This window comes from Octopus bimaculoides, chromosome 11 (genome assembly GCF_046866305.1).
Source record: "Octopus bimaculoides isolate indiv1 chromosome 11, ASM4686630v1, whole genome shotgun sequence".
In the NCBI taxonomy this organism is placed as follows: domain Eukaryota; kingdom Metazoa; phylum Mollusca; class Cephalopoda; order Octopoda; family Octopodidae; genus Octopus; species Octopus bimaculoides.
This window is the reverse complement of record NC_142938.1, coordinates 56,076,919-56,093,105: the sequence shown is the minus strand read 5'-3', so window position 1 is coordinate 56,093,105 and position 16,187 is coordinate 56,076,919. Positions and strand designations below refer to the sequence as shown.

At 32.1% G+C, this 16,187-nt stretch overlaps 1 protein-coding gene across 50 annotated transcripts in view; it reads right to left on the bottom strand.

The window, feature by feature from the left end:
* The window catches only part of LOC106881762 (ryanodine receptor), a 385,182-nt gene that overhangs the window by 156,227 nt on the left and 212,768 nt on the right, over positions 1-16,187 (bottom strand). For 33 of the 50 annotated variants that reach the window (XM_052971841.2, XM_089360091.1, XM_089360092.1 and 30 more), the window contains 10 exons: positions 15,532-15,805; positions 13,910-14,034; positions 13,547-13,695; positions 13,051-13,258; positions 12,082-12,214; positions 11,256-11,495; positions 9,165-9,390; positions 7,842-8,095; positions 6,104-6,267; positions 4,891-5,111 (listed from right to left, as the gene is read on the bottom strand). In XM_052971841.2, the coding sequence (XP_052827801.2) occupies positions 4,891-5,111; positions 6,104-6,267; positions 7,842-8,095; positions 9,165-9,390; positions 11,256-11,495; positions 12,082-12,214; positions 13,051-13,258; positions 13,547-13,695; positions 13,910-14,034; positions 15,532-15,805 (1,994 nt within the window). Of the gene's footprint in view, positions 1-4,119; positions 4,141-4,890; positions 5,112-6,103; positions 6,268-7,841; positions 8,096-9,164; positions 9,391-11,255; positions 11,496-12,081; positions 12,215-13,050; positions 13,259-13,546; positions 13,696-13,909; positions 14,035-15,531; positions 15,806-16,187 lie in introns of all 50 variants that reach the window. The other 17 variants (XM_089360088.1, XM_014932251.3, XM_014932252.3 and 14 more) reach the window with 1 other exon arrangement.

Here is a 16,187-nt window from a genome sequence, read left to right as displayed (position 1 = left end):
ACACCCATGCTACTAGATTCAATATTTCACCTTCATTGCAGGAGAAGATGTCATTTATAAAATCTATATATATTTTTTCAAAATGAAACTAAATTAATGAGATTTTCTTTATTACTGCAAATCTCCAGCCCTGTTAACATTAATTTCTAAAATCTGTATTCTTTTATATTGGAAAAAATTGAATTTATATCAGACTATTTAGTGATTCCTCAAAAAGATTTGTTTGACTACAACAATTATGTCATTTTTAAGAATAAACCCGAAATTTCGATGCATATGCTTTTTGGAAACTAATATATAGTAGTCAAACAATACTTAAAAGTTGTGTTTACCATAAAGACTTATAAGATATTGATAGAGACCATAAAATAATCTTTGAATTATTGTTAAGATTACTTACAGGCTTAGTTTTCTAATACTTCTACATTTACATCGTTTTTCCAAAATATTTTTAAAAGTTTCATTGTATATCTTTTATTAAATTTCTGTTTTCCGTGAGAAGAATGACTGCTTTTATATATCTTTTAACTTTTTTTACTTTGAATTTTTTGGTTAAATATATCAAGACAAGCTGAAGAGTGTCATCTTTTGAAACATAACTCAACTCAAGCTACTTTATGTATTCAAATCGATCTGCATGAATGCATTTGTATATTTATGTTATGACATTATTTTGCCTGAAGAACTTAAATTTGTCATTTTTGCTCTTTGTCTGAGAACAGCATTGATTATATACATATATATCTTTTTCTATATACACATCCATGCTTATGTACAGTGTCTTATATAATGCTAATATTATGGCACTCATCTAAACTCAAAAACAGTTACGTTACTTTAATGATTCTTTCAGCAATTGAATATTTAACATTAAGTTAAACCATAGAATTGATTGATCTGAAGAGAAATAGATTGAAGAGTTAAATGAGGACAGGAGTTTACTCTAGAGTAAACTATTTGATGATGATTGAAGAGACACTTTGTTAAGTTGTGGTGAAGAGAGAAGATTTTGCATTCAGTGACTGTGAGGGTGATGACATTAGTGAAAAGGTGAAAATATCTGAATGCTTGCTCACAATTCAAGAAGTGAGATAACTTGTTGGTTGTGATACAGAAGAACAACTTTTGCTTTCTTGATTGAAGGTGATCTTACAGGCATTGCAATAGTCAGCAAATGTCTTTTAGCTACTGATGGGGTGTGAGAGACATGCAAGTTGATAAGTGTCAGTCAGTCAGCTACCTTAGTTGGATAAGACATGAAACTAATTTGCTGTCAAATGTATTCAAAATAGGAGTGGCAGAACTTTGTCTGGGTAATTGATGAAGTGTGAAAACAGTTGAGGGTAAGGGTTGTTATGTAGTAAAATGATGTGATACATTGGTTAGGCAACAATTAACTTTATTTAGCAATACAATTACAAAATCTGAAATTTATTAAATGCTAAATATTTGACTAAGAGAGTACACATGTTTCTGTAAATACCAGTGGCAAATGAAGCAGCTAAAAGTATAAAATAGAGGATTATAACCATGAGATAGTCACTGATACCTCACTGCCAATTTATCATACATCTTAAAGGGATACAGCTTTACTCACCACAGTGTAACTTATTTATAGAATTTAAACTAAAAAAAACCTAGGGAAACCTAACTTGCAAAACACAAGCTTCTTAAGTATAATAATGTTTTCCCCTTCTCAGATTTAACTACATAAACTAATTTGATACACACATACACTTAAATATATATATGAATGTATATGCGTGTGCATATATATATATATATATATATATATACAAACAAACATATGTATTTGTATATATATATATATATATATATATATATATATATATATATATATATATATACATACATACATACATATTTATATATATATATATATATATATATATATATATATATATATATATATATATATATATATATATGTGAAATGTAATTGGGGCACCTTGTTAGGATGAACTTATTTGCACACTCAAACAATACTAGGTGAGTATCAAACTCTACATAAAATTTTTTCCCCGGTATTCATGCTCTGTATGTAGGTGACATGATCCAGCTTAGTAAATAAGTCCGCTCTCATTTGTTCAGATATGTACTTTATATAAAGACACTTTCCAAATAATTCCAAAGTGCAAATTCTGGGGTAGGTGAGTAAAATATAAATGTGTAACAAAAATGCATGTCAGTTCATTACGGCCGTTTCGAGTGACTTCTTTAATTGATCAATTGTGATGATGTAATGCTTTCATTGATAAATTAAAGGAGTCATTCAAAATGGCCATAATGAACTGACACTTATACATCTTTGTTACTCATTTATATTTTATATATACATATACAATACTTACACACATATTATACACACACACACACACACACATGTATACACATATATACACACATATATGTACAAATATACATATACTTATATGTTTATATATATATGTATATACATATTCATATATATATATATATATATAGATATATCAAAAGGATGTGTTATAACACTATTCCACAGCCATAGTAACAATCCAATAACCCAATAGTACTAATCCAGTTCTATATATCCACAGGCATATGGTGTAGTGATTAAGAGTGCAGGCTACTAACCCCAAGATTCTGAGTTCAATTCCAGGCAGTGACCTGAATAATAATGATAATAACATCGAAAAATACTTTAGGAATGAGAACCCAGGTTCAAAATTTCCCCAAAACACCTGATGAAGAGTTTATACACAGTGTTATTGAATCAAGGGTTCTGTAGGGTTCTGTTTACAAATGCAATGACCAATATTAAAGACTATTGGGTTTTACTCACAAAGTATTGGAATCTTATATGTGTACCATTCTGCCTAAACAATGGATTTACAAATACAATATTCCCTACATTCACTCTCTATTTCCTATCTTATCTAAACTAACTATTGCTTAACCAACCTCTCCGATGAAGGGATATAATAAATATCCTGGAAACAGCTGTAAGACCTATTTATAAATGTTCAATATTATACACAGCCTCGGTTTTTTTTAATCTCATTACGAAAAGTAAATCCTTAGATTCACGCTGATATATGACCTACATTGGACCCCTTATTTGCATAATCTCCGAATCTGGAGCTTAACTATGGTCTATTCATAGTACTTACTCAGCATTACCTGAAACCTCTGGGTCTAATTGACACCACTATTGCTCATAACCTATATATATATATATATATATATATATAAAATGGCCCAGTATATACAGTTGAAGCAACTACTTTTGTATGAATGTAAGTTCATTGACACATTAGAAAAATGTGTGTCCAGAGCAGATAACCCCATCAATTATAAATAAGATCATGTTTAGATTTCCTCTTCATATATTTCACATTCGTTTCATGCTAAATACTGAGTAATATTTTTGATGGAAATTACTGAAATGTTTTATTTAAAAGAATTTGGTATCTTAGAGTATTTTTTCTTAAATATTTGTTCAAAATAGTTAATTTTTGGTTTTCTCTTAACCTCTCACAGAAAGAAAGTATTTAATGAATTACTGTGTGTTGAAACTGTTAAATTGTTTTGGAAAGGAAAATTATAAATCTTGTTTATGAATCTAAAGCCAATGGCTATGTTATTACTTTGGATGGGGGTACCATATTTTTAATTTATGGAAAAATATTTCTTAATATTTTCCACTTTTAATGTTGTGGCTATAATATGCCTATCAAGTTTTTTATTGCAGAAGATTCTTGCCTATTTCTATTAGAATAAAACAAATATCTTACCAAATAAAAACAGAGGAATTGTCTAAATTATGTATATATTCTCTAGTTTATGTAGTAAAATCATTTGTTTCAATAGTCTAAAATGTTTAGAAAGGTAATATTTTTAAAATTTGTCCATAGCTTTATTAATTTAGAATTACTATTGAAAAAACATCTTGATGAAGATTGTAACTATTATAACTCAGTGTAGAATCCACTGGAAATGATGTTCCCATCTTAAATAGTAAAGGCCTTAAGTTTAAATAGAAAAAACAATCAATATGAAACCACATTTTAATAAACATTTTCAAAGTGCATCAAAAGGACTAATGTATAATAACTATACCAGTTTCCTTGTGTTATTTGACTGAAAAAAAGAAAGAAGACACAAATAGAAAAACAAAAGGAATTACTACTTTCCTGAAGATACTTAGGATGAATTTACCCTATGGCAGAGATTTCAATTTTATCTTTTTTATTTGGTTTGCATAAAGACAGTAACAAAATTATAGAATAGTAAAGCAGGAAGGCATATTTAGTAGTTTTTAAGAAAATATTTTAAAATATAGTACAAAGAAGGCTATCCTTGTTAACATATTTTTAATTCAAATACACATAATAAATTTTAAGTTATCTAATTAGTATTAGTATAATTATTATGAGTATTCTAAAATGTAACTGCTTTTGATATGCAAATGTATTAAAAGCTTAAGCTTGAATATAGCAGAGAATTTGATGAGTGTTTCATAAATAATATTTTCATAAATGTATAACTATATCTTCCTATATTAATAATCTATCTGTTAGTATAACTGATTTTATTTGAATATGTAATTCTAATTGATGAGTATAAATATTTAAAGATTAACATGTGTTGAAGTGTTTTGAGGTGAAAAGTTTCATAGGGACTGAAAACAAAACAAAACAATATTTATGATAGACTAAAGGAATATTCACAGTCGAGAAATGATAACAAAAGATGATTACAAAAGGATTTTCCCCTCCAACAGTATATTCCATTAAAAAACTTTTTTTTTAAATTGTGAGTTCTGTTTAAAATTGCAGCAAACTGACATTCTTGAAAGCTAATTAAAGTGTTAATTGATTTGCTACTTACTGTGTGAACGCCACAAGGAAATCACATACAACATCTCGTTGTCCCTTGGTGAGAGAGCGGCACTTTGTATATCTGTATACGGTATTCAAAGTGTTGTCCATCAAGGCAGATACATGGTCAGCATCTCTAAAGAAGTGACAGTGGGTAGTCATCAAGGGTAGGACGGAGTTACATAAGTATCTGTTAAGTGCCAATGCCATATCACTTTCATCTGGGGTGACCTTAAAAACAAATATCAATTAATGTGTTAATTTTGATTGGGTGCATTTTTAATAACTAAATTAATAACTAATTAAAATTGGGTGCATTTTTAATAACTATTAACAACTCTATTGACTCATATAACATTTCAACTCAAAAAGTCTCCAGTCATTAGACATCAATTTAAGGATTAAACTTGTAAAGTTTATATCAATTAAGATAAACTATCAAGGGGCAAATGAACCCAATTTCAACATTATTCGCAGTAAACAACGGAAAACTGGTCTGCAATACTGTATGTGTTAATATAAATACCAATATCCATCATGACTACAGTTACCGCTGTCAACATCATCGTTTTCAAACTTGATTTTAAAATTTCAAATAAACTTAATCAGTAAAAACTCAAGTAAATTTAATCGATAAAAATTTCTCCAAAACACCTCTCCCTAACAACCTACCCTGAAACTTAATTGTCACTCCACTCAAGCCCACATATCCTAAGAAGCTTTTAACTCAACAAAGACTATATAACGCCAAGATTAACTTCCATGCAACACAGTCCAATGATGGCTTAACTGGCCAAAACTTCAAAGATCATGTCAATAATGTTTTTTTTAAAGAATAATGAATGTGTACTGTACAAAGGCATAGAATATCCCATCAGATTAATGGAAAATTGTTTTATTATTACTAAGCCTCATGCTTAGTGACATTTTATCTGTTTTTATGTTCTGAGCTCAAATTCTGCCAAGGCCAACTTTGCCTTTCATCTTTTCGGGGTCGATAAAATAAGTACCAGTTACACACTGGAGTTGATGTAATGGACTTCCCCATTCCCCTGAAATTGATGGGTTTGTGCCAAATTTTGAAACCATTATAACTAAACCTAAAAAAACAAACATTAATACTATGCATATGCATACATACACACACACATATATATATAGAGAGAGATAGATCTCCCCTAGTGTAAGATGATGAGTAATTGAAAAGAAACAACTATACTTACTGTATCCAATGATGTTGCTGCTCGAAGATCAGGTAGGAAACCATCTTCTAGTAATCTGAAGAAAACTGTTCGATCTGGTATTCCATAGACTCTTTCCAAAAACAGCACAATGGCTGCTTTATGAGTGGGCACCAATCCAGGAGGTAGAGGAACTGGTACTCCTTCTGTTAAACAAAGAAATATATAACAAAATATAGATTTGATATTTAATAAATTGTGCATGAATCTGAAAGGATGAGTGTGTGTGTGTGTGTGTGTGTGTGTGTGTGTGTGTGTGTGTGTGCATGTGCACAGGCATACACCATAGACACTCAAACTCTCATGCACACACACACACACATGCATGCACATGCTCACAAATGAATACACACACACGCACACACATCCGCAGAGTAAATTTCAGCCTCTATAAACATTTTTGAAAAGAAAACAATTAACCTATTGGTTGGAACTGAATAGCTAAAAATGTTAGCCTTAATAAACACATCCTTGCATGTATAGCTGCATGCATACACATACATACATTCATTGATGCATCCATATGTACATATATAAATACATGTGCATACGTACATACATGCAGACAGACATTATATTACTTAATATCTAAGTAATATTCTGAGGGTTTCATACAAATGTGTACATTGCAAAACCAATTTGTAAGTGAAACAGTGGAAATATAGAAGACTTCTAAAATACGAGGATAAATTTCCTTGCTGGAAGGGGATTACATAATGCTGAGAAGTATTTATGCTATAGGTTCTTTTGGATGTGATGCTCGTAAGCATCCATAGTGGTTCATCTTTTTGTAATTATCCATTAATGAACAGTCATCCAGGCTCACATGTGAAGGTGATATATATCAACTCATTATATCAACTCATTTATTATATCAACTCGTTTATTATATCAACTCATTAATTATATCAACTCATTTATTATAACTCCAATATTCAATTGCTATTTTCTTTATTGATCGTGTCAGAGGCAGGCTGAGCAAAGTCAATATTCATAAGCAATGAAGCAGAATGTTAAGTGCTATAATCAAACACTGCAAGATATTTTGGCCAAAGCTCTTAAAATTCTGCTGATCCATCATAAGGATATCATCATCATCATCCTTTAACGTCCATTTTTCCATATTTGCATCAGTCTGATGGAATTTATTGAGGCATCAACCCTCACCTGTTTTACCAATCAAGGTAATATTTTCCTATTGCAAGACATGTTTCTCATGGAAGAGGATAGTGATGATGCTCATTTGCAGACATCACTTGATGTCTAGACAAGGCTATACACAAGAACACACACACGCATACATGCACACACACACACACACACACACACACACACACGCGCGCGCGTATGTATGAATGTATATATATATATATATATATATATATATGATAGGCTTCTTTCAGTTTCCATGTGCCAAATCTACTCACAAGGCTTTAGTTGGTCAGACACTAGAGTAAAAAGTGCTTGCCTAAGGTACCATGCAGTGGAATTGAACCCAAGACCACATGGTTTGGAACAGTCATGCCAGTGCCATGATTGATATTATCTATGTTGGTGGATTTGACACTAAATATTGTTCTAACACAATGATTATAGTACGAAAGAGGAAAACACTGAAGGAATTGAAGAGTTTTGGTAGATTTTAAAATTTATCTTAAAGATAATACTGAAATTGGTGATAATGTGTTAAAATGAAAGAACATATTCTGTTTGAAAGTACCTTCGTATTGCCCAAATCCAGATGGTAAAATAAATCGGAGTCCTAATACACCTTCAAGGTCTTCCATTGACACCAAACTCCGAAGAATAGCACGAGCTCTCAAAGAATTGCTTCGTCCAGCTTTAAGGGTTTCAGCATCAGGAGCACAGCGTCCTAATAAATCAACCAAACTGGAGTAGAAGTTGAGGATTGCACATCCCATGTCTATGTAGTCTTCATCATCATCAGCTGGTAGAGTTGTAAAATCATATTTACTGAAGGAAAGAAAAAAATAAATTCTCGAATGAAGCTGAGTATTAAAATGATTCCATCTGAAAGCTATTTATATACAGGGATGTTTTTTAAAGTGGGTTCCATGAAAATATTTTGAGGTTCCATGTTGAAATTTTATAAAAATGTATTTTATAAATAAAAGTTGGAATTACATCCTAGAGTCAGGGGTTGTCCATAAAAACAGGAATGGGTTCAATGATTTTTAGACTATCAAATAAAAGTTCTTTCACCAAATATGTTTGGGTCCACAGTTTGTAGTGTATTGATGACATCAGAAAAAATTTTAAAACTTTGAGAGATTTAGAATAATTCGTTTTTAACTGTCCAACTCAAAGTAGATAAAACTGCAAATGATAGTATGTAAAAATCATCATAAGTTTTGATTTTCTCTATTGAAAGAGTTGTTTTGACTATAGATTTACATGCTGTTATTTGAGTTGCATGGTTAACAATGAATTGTTTCATGTCTCTAGAATTTTTAAAAATCCCAATCACATAAATGACATACAGTTTTTGATGGTAAGAACAAAGTGTCTAGAAGGAATAAAGTATATGTTCTTGTTTTTGATGAGTAAATTCTTTCTTTAAAATAAAATAAAAATAGGAATGAGTTTGTTCTTTGACAAAATATGTTTGAGAACCATTGGTCTGCATGTTGTAATGTTACTTATAGTGATAGTTATAAACACCAATTTGCGTGTCTCCTGAGAGGGAGTGAGAGAGAGAAGAGTTGTCATAAGTTCATTAATACTGATATATTTCAAAAACATAAAATAAATTCAGTACTACATTATATATACATATTATATATAAATGTTCTGCATGCAAAAGTTATATTTGAGAAATTATCTGTGTCATTATACATGACTGAGGAGGATATTATGAAAGAACTCTCTTACATAACTACTCAAAACACATATATTACATGCATTCAAAATAACAAAATTTCAACATTTGTTTTTTGTCTGTATTATATATATATATATATATATATATATATATGTGTGTGTGTGTGTGTGTGTGTGTATGTATAATTATTGTTATAATTACCTTTGGAAAAGGTATTCTCCACCTGTGTCATCATCATCATTAATAACTCTGAGGAAGTTTGCAGCATTAGTGTCTTTGGCTGCTGCAATTTGTTCAGACATTTTGATTCCATCTCGGGTAGCCTTAAGCAATCCGCTTCCTTCACCACGCAGGGCTGGTCCTAAGCACTCAGGCTTGCGGATAAGTAGGCGAACTACTAGATTGGCATTCTCTTCCACACTTTCTCCTATATTATTAAAAGATAAAATGTTATATTGCTTTATACAAATCACGAATTTATAATGTCTCATTTTGGAATAATGAATATAAGAAGATAAACTTCTACATGTAATGGGCATATTAAATATTTCTATATTCTTTATTTGTTCACTTGTTTCAGTCATTGAACTGAGGTCATGCTGGGGCACTACCTTTAAGGGTTTTCTTTGATCAGACATATGTTTCAGTTAAGTAATTATTTTATCAATCTCTTTTTATTGAACTTCTAAGATTTAGTACATGAATAGTGGTTTCTAGTTTTGACACAAGGCCAGCAATTTTAGTGAGAGGGTGTTAGTAGATAACACCAACCTTCAGTGCTTCACTGATAATATATATCATCAATCCGGAAAAGATGAAAGACAACATTGACCTTACTGGGGTTTGAACTCAGAGCATGAAAGCCTGGAAGAAATGCTGCCAAGTATTTTGGCCTATGTGATAACACTTCTGCCAGTTCACCACCCTGTGACATATAAATAGCATTGCTTTTGTTGTGATTGCATAAATACATACACAGACATGACACAAACTCCAACACTATGTGTGGTGTGTGTGTGTGGGGGAGAGAGAGAGAGAGAGAGAGAGTGAAAGAGAGAGAGAGAGAGATGGGCTTCTGTAGAGTTTCCATCTATCAAATTCCATTCTCAAAGGTATTCGTCAAACTGAGGCTATAATAAAAGACACTTGTCCAAGGTGTCACTCAATAGGATTGAACCTAGAGCCATGTGGTTGGGAAATGAACTTCTTACCCATATTGCTATCCTTGCACCTAGGATATATTTTGTCTCTTTTACTTGCTTTAGTCATTGGACTGCAGTCAAGCTGGGGCACTACTTTGAAGGCTTTAGTTGAATAATCAACCCCAGGACTTAGTTAAGCCTAAGTACTTATCCTATCAGTCTCTTTTGCTGAACCACTAAGTTGTGGAGATGTAAACACACCAATACCAGTTGTCAAACAGTGATAGGAAGACAAACGCAGACACAAAGACACCCATACATAGATACCCCCCACCAACATATATGAAGGGCTTCTTTCAGTTTCTGTCTACCAAATTTTCTTAAGGCTTTGTTTGGCCTGAGGCTATAGTAGAGGACACTTGTCTAAGGTTACATGCAGTGAGACTGAACCCAGAACCATGTGGTTGGGAAGCAAACTTCTTACCACACAGCTACTCCTGTGCCTATGATCCAGAAAGATCATACAGAATAAATTAACTTGACCCACAGAGATGATATGGAATAATATAATATTTATGAGAATTTCAGAAACACAGGTTAATATTCAAGTTATCAGAAATTAAGACATTATTGTAAAATTATATCTTTTTCTTTTATCTTCTACTTGTCTCAGTCATTAGATTGCAGCAATGCTGGAGCACCATGCTGAAGAATTTTTTTGTTGAATGTATCACCCACCAGTACTCATTCTTTTTTTAAAACTTGGTACCTATTCTGCTGGTCTCTTTTGCTGAGCCACTAAGTTACAGGGATGTAAATACACCAACACCAGTTGTCAAGTGGTGGTGGTGGTGGTGGTGGGGGGTATAAACACAGACACAATGAAACACATATATACATATATACAATGGGCACCTTTCTGTTTCCATCTAGCAAATTCACTCACAAGGCCTGAGGCTATAGTAGAAGACACTTGCCCAAGGTGCCATGCAGTGGAACTGAACCCAGAACCATGCTATCAGGAAGATAGTTTCTTACTACACAGCCATGCCTTGTCACTCGAAACAACTTAAATAATTAATAACTATTTTTTTACAGAATTATGTCATATCATAAAAGTGAGGAATCTTCATATAAAAAGTTTACATACCATTTACCCAGACACAGAATCGGAAAAAGTCCAAAAATCTCTCTCCTTCTACAGGATCCCAACCAATATCAGGATATCCTTTCTCCAAAAGTTCAGCATTGCTTTGGAGACCACAACGAGACAAATAAACAGTAATTCTTTCCAAATTCGACTCTCTGAGAGCTAAAGCAAGTTCGTTGTTATCCATAAGAGAAGAATATGCAACATCAAGTGGACAGGAGCCTCGCAGTGATGGACGAGCTGTTTGATTATAAAAAAATGGTAATTTATTCAAGGCAATGAGCACAAGAAGAAGACAACGCAGAAGGGATAAATTGTATTAGCTTAATACTTAAACAGAAGAGAAAGGATTTTGATGTTTCAGACATAAGTCCTTAATCAGAAGAAATAAGAGAATGAGAAAAAGTGGTTGGAAAAGACAACAAAGACAAGAGGCCAGGTGGAACACACACACACACACACACACACACACACACACACACACACACACACACACACCACATGCACACACACACATTCTTTGGATCCTTGTGCTGTGGATGTAAGTTTAGCATTTTGATGAGATTCATCACAGATTTAGAGAACAAATAGTTTTCACCACTCAATATACTTTCAAATAATTCTTAACAAACTCTATAGAAATGGTGATATATTTTCTAGTTGATTATGAAATTGTATCATATATAAATGTCTTGTTTGACAATTAATGGCTAACCTCTCATTACTGGAATGACAAATCCTATATCTCTGAGTCCTTATCATAAAGCAGTCAAGTATTAATGCAATATGTTTTGAACAGAAAATAATAGACTTTGTATATACTTACCGAGAAGCATGCTGCTGTTTTCCAGCAAGTAACTCAGATGTTCAAACATTGCTCTTTGATTTTGTCGACTGATGCGGCAGAAATAACAGAGGAAGCGGCAACACATGACAACCATTTCAGCACAAGCATCTTGCTACAGAGTATAATATTTGGGTAGCATTAAATCACTGGAGCCAATAAGGTACAACTCATAAAATTATCTTATCATTTATCTTTTACTTGTTTCAATCATTGGACTGTGGGCATGCTGGGACATCACCTTGGAGGGTCTAGTCAAATAAATCGATCTCAATAAATGCTATTTTTTAAAGTATGGCACCTATTCTATCAGTCTGTTTTGATAAACAGCTAGGTTATGAGGATGTATACAAACCAACATTAGTTGTCAAGTTATGGTGATGGAACAAACACAAACACATGCGTGCACACATATACACACACATACACACACATGTGTGTATGTGCGTGTGTGCATGTGTATGTGCATATTTCAAATGGGTTTTCATGATAATGAAGGTATATAACAGTATATTAGGGCCAAAGACCAAGATTCCACTTCGTAGACACTGACAGTTTCAGTGAAAGATACAGTTGCATGAGCAACTGGTAAATCTCAATTGTTTCTTCTTGTATGACACCTTTTGTGCCATCAAATGTAAGGAAAATAAAGAAGGGGTAGTATTTCACTGTTCTAGATGTGCAGGATACTTTGAACACCAAACTAAAGATCAGCTGTCTCTTTGTAGTTTCATCAAACTAAACCAAACCAAACCAAACCAAAAGCTTTGACTTGCACTTAAAAAATATTCAATGAAAAAAGTACCAACGCATCAACTTTTAAAGTGACATTCTCTAAACTTTTGAATTCCTACAATTGAATTCCTACCAGCAAAATATGAACATGGCACAACATATTTGTTTACCTGCATTAAACTTGTAGTTGAATTCAAACAGTGATCATATCCTTACCTTACTTTGTACAGCACTAGGATCACTTTCACTTGGAGCACCAGCAATTGATGTTCTGTTACCAGCTGCTTGCTCAGATGCTGCTGCTTGTTGATGCTGTTGTGCTTTGTTAAGTGTGTTTACCATAAGCTGCATAACTGTCTCATGTACGCATAAAGCACGCATCAAATCAGGATGCTGGAAAAATACTTTGTTGTCCATGAGTTCCCTAAAGAAATAAAATAAAATAAAACAAGACATTGACAGAATTATTATTTTCTTTTTGTATAACTAAGTTTATTCCATGCTTCAACAATTCTGAGCATGAATAAAATGTTTCTGAAAGTCATGGATGCTGCAATGTAAATTGAACTAGTTTTTTTCCTCTTACAAAGTGATGAAAATGATTTGGAAAATATCTTGAAAATATGCTTTGTCATTTTTATAATTAAAAATTGTTTTTCTTTCCCCTTGCATTGTATTTTAAAACAAATGTTAAAAAATTGATATTACATACTTGAGGCTTGTTTTCATGGACTCTTCCTCATCAACGGCCACTTGGACCAAAAGCAAAGAACGGATGTGTCCTAAAGCTTTTAATAATTCGTTGATGTCTTCAATACTAGAATTACTGATTACATAAGCTTTCTCCAAAGCAGAAAGTAACTGAAATAAAAACAAAAATAATCAAATGTAAATGAAATTTTTGAAATAAAGAAATTAAGATTTAAAATTTCTTCAGACATACTTTGCCTTCAATTTATTTTGCTTATGAACCCTACATGACAATGATAATCTTCCCTCAAATAAAGTAATTAACAAGACAAGAAATTAAAAATGTAATTTTGAAATTATGAAAATATACAGAAATTTTACTTACTTCTGCAACACCATTATACTGTCTGTGAAGCAGACTAAACATTTCTCTGACCAGGTTCTGGTCAGAGAGGAATGTTTCTTCTCCCCACCGAACCATTGTTTGGGCAATAAGTTTTTGTAGAGAATCTAGAAATATAGTCATAGAAAAGGAATTGAATACCAAATATGAAAGCATACCAAAATTGATCAACATTGATCATAATCACTCAGAAGTAGACATTATCTCAATATACAGTGTGTGTTTTAGATGTTATCTCAATATACAGCAAGTGTTTTAGATAGCAATATTTGGAGATATCATTGGATAATAATAATTTATTCCTGTGATCTGACTTGATTGAAATGGATTACCAATTGAAAGTATACAGTTCCAGAATTAAGAAAGTGGTTATGTACAGAGACAGAACTCTGGAAATGTATTTGTCAACAAGATCTTTGATAATAAACCACATAATTAACATTGTAAGTAGATAAATGTATAATTTCAAATAACCAAACAAAATCATTGAGAAAGGATCTGATTGATAAACTAAGTATAAAAATTGCATGTAACTTAGGCACAAGGCTGCAAATTTGGGGGTGGGGAGAGGCAAAGTCACCAGTGCCTGACTGGCATGTATTTTATTGACCCTAAAAGAATGAAAGGCAAAGTTGACTGCAGTGATATTTGATCTCAGAACATAAACATTTGTAAATACCTCAATACATTTTCTTTAATGCTCTTTAGTTTTGTGTATCTATAGCCTAAACTTAATATAATGGTTTTAGATTTTAGCACAAGGCCAGCAATATTTGGAGAGGGAAAAAGTCGATTAGATCAACTTCCAGTGCTCAACTGGTACTCATTTTATTGACCTTGAAAAGATGAAAGGCAAAGATGACCCTGGAAGTATTTGAATGCAGAGCATGAAGATGGATGAAATGCTGCTAGGCACTTTACCTGGTGTGCTAATGATTCTGCCAGCTTGATGCCTTGCCTAAACTAAATATAATAATGCATAATTATATTCATAACGAATTAAAAAAAAAATTCATTTAATTTAAAATTTGTTAAAAATATAATCAAATGATCAATTAATAAAATATGGACTAATTGATAAGTAATTACAGAGTAAGTGAAGGCATGTGGCCTAGTAGTTCTGGTGTTGCATTTATGATTGTAAGATTATAGTTTTGATCCCTGAACCAGGCAATGCATTGTGTTCTTCATTTCACATTACTCCAGTCCACTCAGCTGTAAATGAGCTCCAGCAATAGCTGGGAAGTTAACCTTGCAATGGACTGGCATCCCATCATTTAGTGGGGTAATATTGTAATCTCAGTTACTTATACACCATAGTGTATTTACTTTTAGACGCTTACTTTAGTTGGACTTTTATTCATTGGAAAGGTTTTGGTTGAAATTATAATTGACTGAATGTGCTTTGTTCTTTTTTACTCATCACATTGAGTAATCTTGCTCCAGTTGACATGTAAACTTAGATGAATAAATTGATGGAATATAATTTTTGTCTTTTATATCAAATGCCTCTTCAAACAACATCACTGAAATTACAAACTAACTGAATGTTTCAGAACCAAAGCATTCATAATATTACAGAACAAATAAAATAATATCTATACCATTTTTGGTTTCTTCATCAGACGATTTTTCTTTGATTTCTTCTTCTTTTTTAACCCTCCAGATCAAGCATTTTAATTTTTCTTTCATCGATTTCGGAGAGTCATCTAACTGCTCAGTTTCATTTGCTTCAGGCTGTTTTTGCAAAGTTGGCATTTCACAATGAATCATTAAAGTTTGATGGTAATTCAATAGAGACTCTCGAAAATCTTCCCGACATGCACAAATGTCTTCATCAAATTCTTCTTCAGATTTGAATTTAAGAAGATTTTTCATCTAAGAATGGGAAAAATAAAAACAAATTTTAGCATTTAGAAACATTTCTGAAATATTTTCTAAAGGAAAAATGGGTAAATTAAAGACATAAAGTACTGTATTTGAAGGTGTAAAAAATGCATGAGCATAATAGATGTATTCTAATTTTAGCAGAGTATATTCAGGAGAAAAATGTTTTTGGTATGCTAAAACATGTAATTTAGGCCAACTTCTCATATAGGACGTGGGGTGACTTTTTGAGAAATTTTCTTGGAAAATAAGTGCATCTTATATACCATCAAATACAGTAATTTCATACATTAAAATGCATCAAATTGCTTCTCAGAAAAACAACAAATATTCAAATTGCATAGAATTCCTATTTGATTCTTTGAATTAATAT